The sequence below is a fragment of the Pogoniulus pusillus genome, chromosome 17, assembly GCF_015220805.1.
Source record: "Pogoniulus pusillus isolate bPogPus1 chromosome 17, bPogPus1.pri, whole genome shotgun sequence".
NCBI classification, from domain to species: Eukaryota; Metazoa; Chordata; class Aves; order Piciformes; family Lybiidae; genus Pogoniulus; species Pogoniulus pusillus.
Window position 1 is genome coordinate 7,286,213 of NC_087280.1, and position 15,150 is coordinate 7,301,362.

Here is a 15,150-nt window from a genome sequence, read left to right on the forward strand (position 1 = left end):
TACTTCACTCTTAAGGTTAAAAAAAATCATACAATGTTATTTCACCTGGAAAGGACCAGGTAAGTTTCTGCTGTTGGAGGTGGTTAGTCTACATAACAACACAAGCTCAACGTGTGCTCGGCAGCCTGCTGAGTCCGGATGGGTGCCACAGAGGAGCTGTGACTCAAATAACCTGACCTCCATGGCACCACTCGGTGGCCAGGCCTGGCACAGCATTCATTTCCTAAGAAGTGACCCAGTTTGCTCACAGAGCTTAAGAATTCCCCTTCTCAGTAGGATAAAGTTTGGGCTTAAGTCTGTAAGTCCTAAGGACCATCTGCCCAGACAGGAGTCTATTTGCAGTTGTCAAGTGAGTAACCAATGAACAAGTTAATCACTTCTTCACCTTTTACCCTCTTGTAGAGATCCATGGGCAGGAGCCCAGCAGTGAAGCAGACTGTTTTCCTTGCTGCTTTTCTAGGTTACTTCCTGCCTGCTGCCTTTGCTTTGTTTGTAACCTTTCATATTTGGCAATCCTTCAACAGTCAATTCTGCTTTCACAGCTTCTATGAAATCTCCCTGGAGCAGCCTGTCTACTGCAGTGTTCATATAGCTACTGTTTTCTAATTGGCTGTCAGAGCTAAGATGATTAGCCTGTAGGAAGAGAAGAGCATAAACTCAGCATCTCATTACCACTTGTTGTGCTCCATTTTCTCACGCAAGAGCAAACAGTGAAACCTTTTTATGAGAGTGCTTTCATTATACAGTTATGATTACCTGGCCTAACACCATTTATTTCAATAGCAAGAACAACTACTTCTGGAGATCCACAAGGATCTGAATCTGTGTGGTTACAAAGCTAGTACTGGTAATGTCTAAAGGTGTAACAGTTGACATTTTGAAATACCACGATGCACTCACTAGAGGAGTGGAAGAAGACTTGCACAAATCCTAGCATCAGCTGTGTGGCTGCTGTTGCAGTTTTGTTGTGTCAAGGCAGTTTTGTGTAGGTCTGCCACAGAAGCATGCTTTTACTGAAAGGACATTAGGGTCTAATCTAATGTTTCTATGAGAACATTATTCTGTTAAAACATAAATGTCTGAAACCATGAGGTCCTTAGGTTTCTTCTTTCAGGATTTTGCTTAAATTGGTCGTACTCAGCACGTGGAACAAGTATTTTGCTTTTTGTAGCATGTAACAGGTGTGCTAGCAGCACACGCTTGAAAATGTTTGTTTTCTGTTCCTGCTCTTAAAACAGTACCTATTAGCAAGCTTGTCCTGACCTTTTAAAAAGAAAGGGAGTTGGTCAGGCCTCCTAAAATTTCTGAAGGACCTATTCACATATAGCTATTTGTGCACAAAGACATTGGTGGTTGTGTATGTGTAGCTTTTGTAGGGGGAACCAAGACTTAAGGTATAGCTGAGTGCTGATGAGAGTGCATTCCTGCTCTTCTCTTTGGCTGGGTGCACTAGTGTTGTCTTCTGACCAAGAGTTTGTTTTAGTGGAGAACTGTATGGAGCCAGAAGTGCTGGATGTGAGAGGCCTGTGGAGATCACCTAGTCCACCTTTCTCTTCAGAGTTGCCAGGATTAGATCAGGTCAGCTGTGGAATTTTTCAGTTGTATCTGTGAAACCATCAAGGGTAGATAGACTTCTTTCTCTGTGGGTAACCTGTTCCAGGCCTGCTTGTTTCTCTTTATGTCCAGCTTTAATGTCCCAGGATGAGCTTCTGGCTACTGCCCGTTATGCCATCTGGCAGGCCACCTGTAATGTTCCTGGTAGTGGTTTCCTGCAGTCTTATTATTGCTAAATGAGTTTCTTCTGGACTGTAGTCGTCTTGATAGCCCATCCCTACACCCTCTTCACCTTCTCTTTGCTTTTGCCCTGAGGGCCTAATCCCTTCTCGGCTCTTTGAGGAAAAACTGAAATAGTTGTCAGCTTTATTTTTTTCCTCACGAATTTGGTTGTGTTCATTTTGAAGTTAGATATGAAGACCTCTTGAGTAGAAAAATTAACTGAGTAAATTGTGCTTATGTTCTGTGAAGAATTTTTAGGGTGATTAGTGCTGAGAAACTGCAGAACTCAGAATTTCTGTTGCAATCCATGAATTGTGCAGGCTAGAATTAAAATCAAGTCTGAAGTGTTAATGACTGAACTTGGTTCAAAGAAGATTTTTTTCACTTGTTTTTAAAATAAGCAGAAGGGAAGATGATGTTACATTGCAGTCTCTGCTCTATAAAGCAAGAGACCTGCCTGTCAGTGCTATAAATAGCTTCCTCCAGCTAGCTTTACATGTGTGCAGTCAGCTGTACAAATCAGAATGGGGAGATTTCTGACTAAATGTCACCCTGGTAATCTGGAGGAGCCTCATCCTATGAATAAAGCACTGGTAGGTTGAAAGGCCAACCTACTGAAATACACACTTCAAATGATGGGAATATAAATGTCTGTAACTTGTTGCTAGCAAATGTTCTATTTAAAGGGATAGTTAAAGAAATAAAACCGAGACACTTCATACGTGCTGTTTAAAATAAGCTCTAAGTACAAAGAACAGTTACAAGGAGAGCAGATACTAATGACACAGTTAAGTAATATCTTTCATGCATAGTTCCTTGAGTGTAATGGAAATAACAGCATTCAGTGGTGCTGACAAAGAGATTGTGATCTGTTCATAAGGAAGTGCCTGTATTTGCTAAACAGGGCATAAGGGAGAATAACCTTTCCTAATTGAGATCTCATACTAGGATAGAACTAAAATTCTGATTCTTTTTTTTGGTACTAAGTGTGAAAAGAAGGATTTCAGTTTGATCAGATGTAACAATCTGACTGAGTTGACTGCATCTAAACAGAACACAGGGTCAATATTGGGAGAATTTTCAGCTGTGTTTTTCTCCAGCTTTAAGCATAAACAGATTGGAAGAACACAATGTATTTTTTTGGTGAAGAAGCTTAAAAATCAGGTCTACTAGAAAAATATCCTCAATATCAGCTGCAGTGAATACGTGTTAATGAAATACTGTCTCAACATTGATCAGTCAAGCATATATCTTCTTCCTCAGTTTTATTTATGTATGCTTGGCAGACAGCAGTTAAAGGATAAGAGAAACTTGCACGAATCACTACTGAACAGTGCAATTCTGTTCTGTCTCTAAAATAAAGCTATAGAGTCTCCAAAGGAAGGAAAGCCAGATGGGTGTGGGAGGAAGTGGAGGATGGGAAGCAAGGGTAAGCAAGTTGGGGAAGTCTTAAGTTAGGCAGTTTAAAAGAAGCAGCATTTCATATTCCTTAAAGGAAAAGGAATGCTTTTGTTCCAAAACACACAACAAAAAGGTCAAACTGAAAACTGCTAATTTCTAGCCACTGTGATAGCCACAGTGGACTTCAGAAATGAAGCGGTATGGAAAGCTGAGGCTTTAGATCCTATGACTGCCAGATGATGGGTAGTGTGTTGCCTCACCAGGCATATGAATCTTGGCAGTACAGCAGACAGGAGATTATAGGGTGTGTTCCAGTTTCCTAAATATGTCTCCATTTTCTTGGTCCCTTTCTCTTCTGGCACTCCCTCAGTTCTTTTTCTTCAGGAAGCTTTTTTCTAGATGCGTGAGAGCAGTTTCAGAAACAAGTGCTTAATCAAAACAGAGGGAAAATTATTTATCTCAGATCTTGTTTCCTGTGCAATCAAAAGTAGCCTTCTCATGCGTCATTACAGTTGGGATGGAGTGGAACAATTTTTTTTCCCAATTGTTATGAAGAATAATACAAAACTCAGAGTTTGAACAAATGGTCCTGACCCTTTATATGTCTTCCACCCTTATCCCCCCCAACTCCTAGCTTCTGTATTACCTTGTTCTAATTATTTATACAGAGCACAAAATTGGTAATATCTGAAGACACTGGGAATGCAAGAGAAGAAGTTAACTTTATGGTCTGTGGAGTTGGACTGGAGGGTGTGAAGAAAACTTTTCTCAGAAGTAAGGTTATATAAAGAAATTTTTAAAAAAGCAGTTGATTTGAATGGAATGGAAGAGAATGGAAGCTTAGAATTCAAACATGCTTGTGCAAACAAGGGTTCTGGTATGTAAAGAGTCACTTTAGCTTCTGAAATCCTCGTCCTTTTTCCTTTCCTGTAGAGTTTTGTAGTCAAACCAAGTGAGGTGTTACGTGTAGCTGGCATTGGAGTTCTTACAGAAGGGAAAAGAAGCAGTTCTCAATGAAACAATTCATAGCCTAGCAACTAGAAGAACGTGCATGATGGTTAGGGCTGAAACTCTTGCTACTTAAAAGCCTGCTTTTTCTGTAGGACTTGCTGCTTAGGAAGATCCATGAATTCTGACCGTGGGGCTTGATCTGGTCTTGGTTGCATTACTTTCTGTTATAGGTGTCTACTCACAATAGGTATTGCAGTAGCAAGGGAAAATAGTATCACTCCAGGGAGTTCATAAAACAGGTAGGAGGTGAAGTGCAGGACTATGCTAACTTAGCACATCTTAAATATGACTGGGGAAGCTGCTTCCCATGAGCATTAGCAATGGTTTGAAGCTCTTCATCCTTGGTAAAATTCGTGTTCAAGAGGAGAACTTAGCCTGCAAGTATAATTTATTTTTCTCAGATGGGGTTTGAACAGGGGACACTGACATAGGGAATGGGCCTTTGTACTATGAATTACTTGGAGCCGTTGTGTTTGCTGCTTTTAATAAATGAACTTTCCGACAAGCAGCCTATTTTCTTATTATCTGACTGAGACTAAATAACTTCAGCTTTACACAATTGTAAATTGGCAAGAATGCCAAACATTTTTCAGTTGATATGAGAACATTTCCTGTAATACATGTTTGTCTTCCAATTTAAGAACTTTCTACTTAGGGTGATAATCTGCTGAGATCTGTGGAATGTGCTTGTCTCTTGAAACTTTTGAACAATAAAACTACTATGTGGATTTAATGAGGAATAAACTGAAAACGAGTATGTTTTCAGTACTTGTGTAGACACATTCCACTCACATAGGCACTAGAATGTAAAAATGAAGACAGTAGCATGATAAATATGTTTGGGGGGGTTAATAACAGAAATAGAGATCCTGAACTTGTATTGTAATCTGCAAGTGGTCTGTAGACCCATGCAGTACCTGGTGGCATGAGTTCATGTCTATACTGAGAACACCTGGGAGCATTTTGCAGCTGCTGGGCTCAAAAGCACAGCTGAGCTATCCTGTGTTTTGGAAACCAGCTCTGGGTGCCTCCCTTCTTCCCCCCCATAATTGTACCAGTCTTGACAAAGCACGGATACATTGTCTCTCTGAATGTGATAAGAGAAGGACAGATTCAGCTGCTGCTTTTAAAGCCAGCTTGTACTCTGTTTCCATTGTGTTATTTGATGGCACAATGGGTGGTTCTGGTCTTGCAGTTCACCTGTAGGCATAGATGAGCATAGTAAAAGTCTTGTAATTGACAGCAGTGAAGGATAAGAGGAGTTGCTCATTTACTTTTTGCTATGTTGACTGATACTTACATAGAAAAAAGGAAGTCAGTGTGTGTATGTACACAGTCCCAGTTTGTTTCATTGCAGACATGGCCTGCTGGAAGAGACAAAGTGTTAGGGAAAACTGCTTCTTCAGCTTTGCTTTGCACACTGGGATCACAAGATGTAATAAAAAGTGGATGGCTTCCAGGTTTTTTTGGTAGTTATTTAACCAAGTTCTAGAAGTGAACTTACATAGCTGTTCAATTGAAAAGTCATGCTAAACTGTTTCCTAGTGGCACTTGTATTGTTTGGGGGTCCACTCCAAGCTTCAGCATGTCCTGCCCTCTCTTTCCTTTTGCAGTTTCCAGTGGAGGACTGCAAGTGTGGGGAGAAAAGTCAAAGCTACTGTTCTTCTAAGATTTTATTGGATGTTGGGTTTTGGGGTTTTTTTGAGAGAATGCTTGTAGAAATAGAAACCTAAGGTTTTTCAACTCAAGTTAGTGCACAATCATCACTGTCTTTTAAAAGTGTAAAGAAGATCCCCATCAAAAGCCAAAGTAAATAAAAACCACAATGAAGGTTCCATAATGCCATGTATGCTGCATACAGGATAGTAAAAGTGCAATACTTTTCTTCGTGCAGAACTTGATCTAAGTGAGCTCTCAGGTTTGTTTGACTTCCTGTGGCACAGTGCAGCCTGCCAGTAGTAGTGTGCCTTCAGCAGTGTGTCCTGCAGGTCTTTTCTTTATTTCTATGACAATAAAAAGCCCTCCTTCACTAACAGAAAACAGCTTGGATGCACAGAATATTTCTCAGAAGTAACATCCCAAACCGCTAGTGATATACTGTCAGCGTATTGTCATCTATAAACAGCAGGGGGAGGGAGCTGGTGGGAGAAAAGGGACAGGAAAAATTTTAGGTGGTAACAATGTGAACTTAGACTGTCTTTGTTCCTAATTAAAAATGCCATCACATGGAATTTCTGTTTCTGAACGTCTGGAACAGATTTTTGTGGCTTATGACCTCCTTTGCACTAAATATTCCCTTTAGAAATAAGGCAAGGACATTTTAGTGAAATGGAGAAACAAGTACTGAGGGGAAGAAGACAAAGCTGAAGACTCCAAATCATGGTCTGATATTTGGAGAATAACAGTGCAGATCTCTGCATGAAAAATGTTTTCTCTTCCTCCAGAGTTTTTCTTCTAGGTGCTAGGGGTTTTATCAGTTCTTTTGTATTTATTTGTGAATGTCCATATTCAAAGAGAGAAAAGATAGCACAGCTTGATTGTGTTTGAAGTTTAGGATTATAAACTATGTGCTGCACTCTTAAATGATCTTAGGGTTCTACAAAAATGAACAATTCATATGGGTAGAAAATTTGTTGCTTACATGATGCTGGTCCCAAAATGATTGCAAAGAACGTGAAGGCTTAGGCAAGATTACTCCTTGTGCCACATGCTAACCTCTGCTGTTCTGAGGATGCATTTCTCTCTTGCTTTAAGTCTCTGCTGCATTTCCCTTCCCAGGGCTTGTGACTCTGCCTGGTTAAACCAGATTGATTCATCAGATTGTCAGTGACAGTGTTGGTGCTTGAGTAAACATGCAGGCATAGTCGTGGGTGGGTTTCACATCCAGCCACCTGCAACAGAACCTCTAAGGGCCAGAGCAAATTTTAATGAAGCAGCCATCTTCCTACCCTTAAAAGATTTGGGTGATGTTTAAGTCCTCAGGATCAGCAAGAGATGGGGAAAGGAGTGTTTGTTTCACTGTAGATCCAGGACTTAGACTGAAATTGGAGGTGGGTGGGAAATCTTTGGCCTGCCATTCCACTGACATATTCCAATGATATCTCTCACTGTCAATTACTTATTTCCAAGTAACTTGGAGGAAAAGTTGTTTTTATTGGCAAATAATTTGCTTTTCATTTATATTCATCAGTGTCCTTCATCATTTTTGAATATAACTCAATTAGATGCAGGATTGACTTCAAAGAGCAACCTTTTGTTTTCCTTTCCAAGAACAGAAACGTTTGAAGGTAGAGGTTTGGGTAGCAGGGACTGGTAAGCCTGATGCCTGTATGAGGTGAATTAGTGGAAAAGATAGCAAAAAAAGAAATAGATACAAACTCTTGGTTAAGTATGATACTTCAGGGAAGAACTCACAGGGCTGTTGAAAAGGAAAGTCCCATTTCAAAAACTTCTTGGCCCAAGTGACAACTTTGTTAGAAGAAGTACCTGTCAAATGCTGTCGATACCAGATTTTAGTTCAGGAAGTTATCTGAACTGTCAGCTGTTGAAAAATACCCCGGTAAAATGTCATGGTATGCATCCTCTCTTTCTTCTCTAAGCATTAATTGCTGGGCACTGTCAGGAACAGAGTGCAAGATTGGACCTTGTGTGGCCATCTTTATGCTGTGGGTGATAAGTACACTTTATTTTAAAAGGGAAGAATTATAAGCCAGTTACAAATGAGATTCAGCTTTACTATGCTCATCTGCTGTGTCTTGTGCTTTTCTCTTCACTTCTCTATGCAGGTGAGCAGGTCCAGCACAGTTGTTCCAAATCCCTGCTTGTCTCTGTTGACAGACAGTTGTGTTTAGGGATGTCTGTTGCAGTTTGACCCTCTGTCTGTTAATTGCTCTTGATCAGTGGTTGTGAACTCACCTGCTATGATTACAGTAATGCTCTCTTGGCAAATATGAGTGTATTTCACTGTACAGTTCACTCATCTCAAAATATGGAAATAAAACATCAGAAGAATGGTTTTCAGCTTTTGCAGTGCATATTTCATGCTGTCTTTGAAGGCAATAAATTTCATGCCTATAGAAGTAATAAATATTTCTTTCCTAGGTGTGCCTTGCAATAGCTCATTACTCTCAGCCAACTGACCTCCAGCTTCTCTTTGCATTCGAGTATGTTGGGGAAATATATCATAATCCAGGTAAGTCTGAAAGCATTTTCCCTCCTATCTTACAGTATGTAATTTTAGTAAGAATTCTGTCTAGAAGCAGTGGCAAAAAGCATTTGAGGCTTTCTACAGGAGTAATAAAATTGGCTTGTGCTGCACGAAACCTCTTCCTTTTGGCTCTAAGGTATTTGTTGTGGTAGACAGTAATGCCCAGAATCAAAAGAAATGTCTTTCCTATCTGAAACAAACCCACGCCTGTGTCAGCATGAATACTCATATTTCACACTTCGATCCTCCTCTTGTATGTCTCTTTCAGTACTGTAGGTACCTAGCTAATGTCCCATCAGGCAGGCTTGTTCACCTGCCCTTCTTTTGGGAATAAGTTTCTCTTCTGGTGGTATTGCAGGAGGATTTGTGCAACTTGGGACTCCATACCTTCTTTCCTAGAGGCTTACTAGGCAGTTCTTACCACTCAAAACCTCCACCACTCCCGCTGAGTTGGAGCACACCCTCTCTGCTCAAGGCCAATCTCCAACTGAACCTTGTCAGTTAGGTAAGCCTGAAAAAGATGCCTTTGGAACTTGATTTCTAGTGTAACGCTGTGCGGTCACTGCATAGTGTTCCCCAGCCAATACACAGCCGAAACCCATCAGGTCTAGCGTTACAAGCCTCCAAAGAGAGAAAGTGCCACCCATGTAGTGCTGTGGTGCTGAAATAGTTACTTCTTGGCAGCTGGCATTAGAAACTGCTGACCTGCCTGTAACAAAACTTAAACGTTGTGGAATTAGGAGCTGAGGCCTTCAAATTTGCACCAAAATGCATGTTTTTTCCTGTGGGTGCCTACTTGACTGCCCTGTGCATGCCCAAGAATTAAATGTGCATCTGATTACGTTGCACATGTATTATTTCTTACGTGATAAAGGTCCATGTACTTCAGCTTTATAAAGTACTAGAGAGTAAGCCAATCTGCAGATAAAACTACAATGAAATGTTCAAGTGGAGTGTGAACAAAATGTTAGTCTGTCACTGAGTTGCCTTTATTCTGTCCTTAAAATGCCATTTGCTGTATGGAAAAATACCTAGTGGAAAAATTACATCAGGTGGGTAAAAAAAGGTTCCTCTGGAGCAGCAGACCAGAATTGCATAAGGTAGTTGTTCTGCTGGGCTGCAGTTGCTGGAGAGAAAGAGTTTGAAATACTTTTTGTGTTGAGGTTTTTCTGTCATTGAGCCTCGGTGTGTGTAGCACAGATCTCTGGCTTTGCTCTTAAAATTCCAGCACGGTTTTACAGCTTTCTATCCCTGCTACTCACAGCCCAATAAAAATGAAAATACTGTCTTTGTGCTTCTTAGAATCACAGAATGGTTTGCATTGGAAGGTACTTTAAAGATCACTTAGTTCCAAGCCCGCTGCTGTGGGCAGGGACACCTTCCACTAGACCAGGCTGCTCAAGGCCCCATCCAACCTGGCCTTGAACACCTCCAGAGAGAGGGGTGGTCCACTACCTTCCTGCGTAACTTGTTCTTGAGGAACATAACAAGCCTGTGTTGCTCTGGTGTGTATGTGCAGCTGCTTTTTCTCCTTTGCCAGGCTGTATTTGATAATTATATGTCCTCCCATTTAACAGCAAACTTGTTAAAACAAGTTTGGGTAATGATCGTATTTCTCTGTATACTGTGCTTCAACTACTTCATTCTCATTTTAGTCCAGTTTGCTTTGGAAAAGAATGAAGTTGACACAACCCTTAAGATGAGTGTAGAGCCATGAGTCTGTATTCCGCAATGCTGGGGTGGGCACTGAGATCTTTATAAACTCTTGCTAAAGCTAGGAGCTTTCATGAGTGAGGGAATAAGGTTTATTTCACGTTCTTCTAAAAATTTGCTTCCAGGTGTCAAGAGACATAATGTAGTCTCTTTGGACACAGCTGACTGCTCACTTGGCAGCAAAATATGACCAGTAAAGGAGATCCTTCTGCATTAGTAACAATCTACATAATCTTCTTGGTCCCTAGCCACAAAATGGTAGGCTACCATCTTTTGGTCCTGGGTGTAAATAGAGAAACATACTTACTTTAACCTGCCCTTCAGTTTGCTGCTCATACAGCAGTTATTTAAAGCTGTTGAAATGGTACCATTTCTATTTTGCTTTTGTTGTAAGGTACCCAGTTAAAGGTAGCCTATGGAGAGTTCACCTTTTCAAAAGATTGCTAACATTGGCATGTTCAAGGGAGAAATCCTGCAGCTGAAGAGAATGTTTGTTCCCAAGTGTGTCTTGCTTTCCATCAAGCAGCACAATCTACCAATTTTATGTGCTTCCTTTTGAAACTACAGGAAACAATACATTTACATCAGTGTGTCACCAAGCTGTCAGTAAATCCCTGATCCGCTGTAATACAAGAGTAGGTAACTGTAGTCCTGATGCTAGCGGCTCAAACTCATACATAGGAAGGTGAAGAATTTGACTGCTTTCTCTCTCCTCTTTTTTTTTTTTTTGTTTTTTTGTTTTAAAAAGTGCATTGATGAATTTTCTTTTCCTAGCAAAGAAGGTGAATGGAATAGACCCTGGAGGTGGTGGTGGTGGTGGCGGCAGCATCGGCAGTGCCAGTGGTCAGCAAACACCTTTGTTTGAAACTTACTCTGATTGGGACAGAGAAATCAAAAGGACAGGTGCATCAGAATGGAGAGTTTGTTCAGTCAATGAAGGCTATATGATATCTACTTGGTAAGTTTCTCTTATACTACAACTAAAAGAAAACAAGGCAGCTGGCCCTCTGTCTAAGTCTCCATCTTACCTAATGGCGCAATTCACTTCTGATATGTGCCACTCCCTGGAGAAGCCCTCAGTTGAAAGATCCTAAGGGTGTAGTCATTAAAGGAATTGTCATATTTTGACATCTGTTACTTTCACACTTCATTAATTCCCTGAGTCGTGCACATTTCTAAGCAAATACACACCACTGGCACAGCTCAGATGTAAGGTGATGCAGACAAACAGGACAGGCAGTTAGCACTGCTGGTTTAGGGGTTGGTTTAATGTTTTAACAGTTGGTGGGGCAGCAATGCAAGAAGTAAATTTTTCTATCAACTTTCTTCCCAAAGCCTTCCAGAGTATTTTGTGGTTCCGTCTTCCTTAGCAGATCAAGACCTTAAGCTATACTCCTACTCTTTCATTGGGAGACGAATGCCAGTAAGTGTAGTCCTTATTCTGTTACTGTTCTTGACCACTGCAATATTAAAGACATGTATGCTAATCAACATAGGTTTGTGTGGAGCACTAGTTAAAAAAAGCCTATGGAGTAACGTGAACCTGCATTACTTTGTGGTTTCTTTCCCACATATTAGTTATGGTCCTGGAATCACCCGAATGGGAGTGCCCTTGTAAGAATGGCCAACATTAAAGATGTATTGCAACAAAGAAGAATCGATCAAAGGTATAGGATTAATTATGTTATTCTTGAATCAGATACCTGGGATAACACAAGTGGTAACTATGTGTTACACAGAGCAGCAACTGACAATGCAGAGGATGCTTGCTTCACAGCACTGTAGTGCAACGGCTTTTCAGAACTGTTCTCCAAATATAGTTCTGGCACAGTACTGCTCAAGGTCCACTTCTGTTTCAGATACTCGGGGATTTTTCACATTTTAAGGGCTGTTTTTTGGTGATTAGTCATTCAGCTGACTTAGCTTATTGGTAGAAGAATCAGGATGAATCTTTTCCATTGATACTGTAATACAGCTTCAGATGTTTGCTTCCTTGCTTCAAGAAGACACAGTAAAAGTTAGTAATTTGCATCATTGGGAAATGCACAAAGCAAATGGTATTTCTGTGAAGTATTTGTCATTCACTGTCCTCGATGCAGGCATTTAGAACCTTGCCCAAGCAGTTTACTGGCTTGGTATTTTTTTTATTTCTTGGTTTAATTTGTAGGGTGACTTTCATCACACGCACTGCGTGTGTTAGGCTGGAGCTCTGAGCTGATCTGAAATCCTGTCAGATTTGTTGGCTTTATAAACCTTATGTGCTGTTTATGTAGCTCAGATAATCCATAACGTGGGAAATTAAAAATGGCAGTGAGCTATTTAACTGTAAGTCAGCCTCTGATTTTCACTTCCCAAATCTGCAGTTTTAATGATGCAGCATTTCCAGTTTCTTTGTTTTGTAACTAACAGATAGCAAAAATGCTCCTTTGTGGCAGGAGCAATATAGCTCCTGAATATAATGTTTTCAAATAATGTGCATGTTTTAAGTGGTTTTAGTTGTTTGCAGTTCAGGACTGCAGCATGTCTCTCAGAAGACTGTTTCTCTCCTCTCCAGTAGTAAAACATCTGAGTCTTTTTCTTGCTTAGGATTTGTAATGCAATAACTCGAAGTCATCCCCTGAGAAGTGATGTCTATAAATCTGATCTGGACAAGTGTCTCCCCAACATCCAGGAAATCCAGGCTGCACATATCAAACTCAAACAGCTGTGTGTTAATGGTATGCTGGACTGTCCTACTTTATGGTGGCCACTGTATTGAAATAAAAAGAGTTCCAATAGGTCTGGCTAAGGGGAGGAGCTGCATGAAGTTGTTTTGCAATGTAATTACTTTCCTTGTTACAGAGCCTTTTGAAGAAACTGAAGACAAGTGGCTGTCCTCTCTGGAAAATACTCGCTGGTTAGAGTATATTAGGTTTGTATCATTAATAAAAGGCTGCTCTTAGATGCAGGATTGACATAGGTTCTGGAAGTCTTCAAATTAAGTTGTATTCCAAAATTATGAAGGGCACTGATGAATATCCCTCTACTCTGTCCCTGCATCTGGCATACTGTGTCCAGTTCTGAGCTCTTCAGTTCAAGAAGGGAAGGGAATTCTATGAAAGAGTCTAAACTAACAGTTTAGGAAGTGCAGACTAACAAAAAATAAGGGAATGGAACATCTTCCTTAAGAGGAGAGACTGAGGGAGCTGGAGCTGTGCTCTTTAGCTTAGAGGAGACTGAGAGGTGACCTCGTTAACGTTCATAAAAATGCCAAGAGGGTAGTGCCAGGCTCTTTCCAGTTTTGCCCAATGACAGGAAAAGGGGCAGTGGGTGGAAGTTGAGGCATTGGAAGTTTGATGTAAACAGGAGGAAGAATTTTTTTCTCTGTAAAGGTGATGGAATATTGGAACAGGCTGTCCAGGGGAGTTGTGAAGTCTCCCTCTCGAGATATTCAAGACCTGCCTGGATGTGTTCCTGTGTGGCCTGCTCTAGGTGACCCTATGCTGGCAGGGGGGTTGGACTGGATGATCTTTCAAGGTCACTTCCAGCCCATAACATTCTGTGATTTTGTGTAATATAAATGGGAAGCAAATTATCTGGTAATAAAGAACAGGTTTTCCCCCCGAGTTACTTGGAAGTAAGTAATTCACACTGGTCTAGTTGAGGATGCTGCTGCTGCTGACTAGGGGGGGTGGGACTAGATGGCTTTTTGAGGTCCCTTCCAACCCAGACCATTCTTTGAGATGTGAAAAACTTTCATCAGTGTAAATAAGCAGTGAATCAGTTGAAGGATTGTATTTGACTATACAAGTTAGGTAAATAGAGATATCCCAGAAGTATCTTTTGTCTAGAGTGTGAACCTGTTGCACTAAGTGTTGTATTACTTTTTGTCTAGATCGTTTCTTAAGCATTCTGCTGAGCTTGCCTATATGATGGAGTGTAAGCATGTTTCTGTAGTTCTGCAAGGTAATGCAACCACATAGCATGCTGTCATTCTTAGCACTAGTAAGACAATGTAGATTAAATCATCTCTAATCTTTGTACATAAACTCTGCCACTTTGAAATACTTTAGGTGTTTGGGAAACTAGAATGAAAAAGAATTTTGTTACATATATGAACTCTCCATAGTATCAGGGAAATTTGAGTCTTTTGGGGCTTTAATCTGGTAATGATAGAACTGAAACTCTAGGGTGAACTTTTGCACTGTATTAATTGGGCAAATAACTCCTTGCATAAACAAGATCAGTTCTGTTCAGAGGCCCTATATACAAAAGTACCACATTAACAGTGGCTGCTGTTGTGTAAGTGCACACAGATATTCCAGGAAAAGGCAGCACTGAAAAATGTGCTCATGTCAATGTCAGAAATGTTATTTCTGTGAATTTCACCAAACCCATTCAGCTGGTGTAACCCACTCCCCATGTAACCACCTTCCAAAACTGCTTCAGAGTAGAAAATATGTAGAACGTTTCCAGCAATCCTCCTTGTCAGCACATCCTGGCTTAAATACCAGATGTTTGGGTGGGTATTTTGTTCTTGATGAATGCATTGTTGTGCTGGATTGCTGCAGGAACCTTTCCCATAGCATCAGTCTTAGTTAAAGAATATATGAACTGCAGTATGAGAGTTCAAAAAGCATGTTTTAAAAGAAATTCAAAGAAAAATGTTAGACCTAGTTGCCAGTTCTGCTCTTTGAGAACTGATTGTGCATATATATACCTTCAATATTTCCTACGTTCTGTATTGCATTTACAGAGGAAGAAGGACGGGATCTGAGCTGTCTTGCTGCTTCTCTCATTCAAGTCATGCTGGATCCCTATTTTCGAACAATTGTTGGCTTTCAAAGCTTAATACAGAAGGAATGGGTCATGGCAGGGTATCAGTTTTTAGACAGATGTAACCACTTAAAGAGATCTGACAAAGAGGTAAGAATGAATGGTATTTGTACGTGATAATGGTATCTGCTGCATACAGCAGTCTTTTAAAAGTAACAGTATTTCACAATACTTTCAAACCTCAGAGAGAAAATGAGTCTTTGCCCAGGTTAGAGGTGGATTTTGGT

General features: G+C 40.5%; 1 protein-coding gene across 1 annotated transcript in view; it reads left to right on the forward strand.

The window, feature by feature from the left end:
- MTMR10 (myotubularin related protein 10) overlaps positions 1–15,150 on the forward strand; it is a 41,140-nt gene that overhangs the window by 18,628 nt on the left and 7,362 nt on the right. Inside the window, exons 6-13 of the mRNA XM_064157459.1 lie at positions 8,290–8,380; positions 10,883–11,066; positions 11,444–11,531; positions 11,687–11,775; positions 12,695–12,825; positions 12,950–13,019; positions 13,983–14,053; positions 14,844–15,013. Of these exons, the coding sequence (XP_064013529.1) occupies positions 8,290–8,380; positions 10,883–11,066; positions 11,444–11,531; positions 11,687–11,775; positions 12,695–12,825; positions 12,950–13,019; positions 13,983–14,053; positions 14,844–15,013 (894 nt within the window). The remainder of the gene's footprint in view (positions 1–8,289; positions 8,381–10,882; positions 11,067–11,443; positions 11,532–11,686; positions 11,776–12,694; positions 12,826–12,949; positions 13,020–13,982; positions 14,054–14,843; positions 15,014–15,150) is intronic.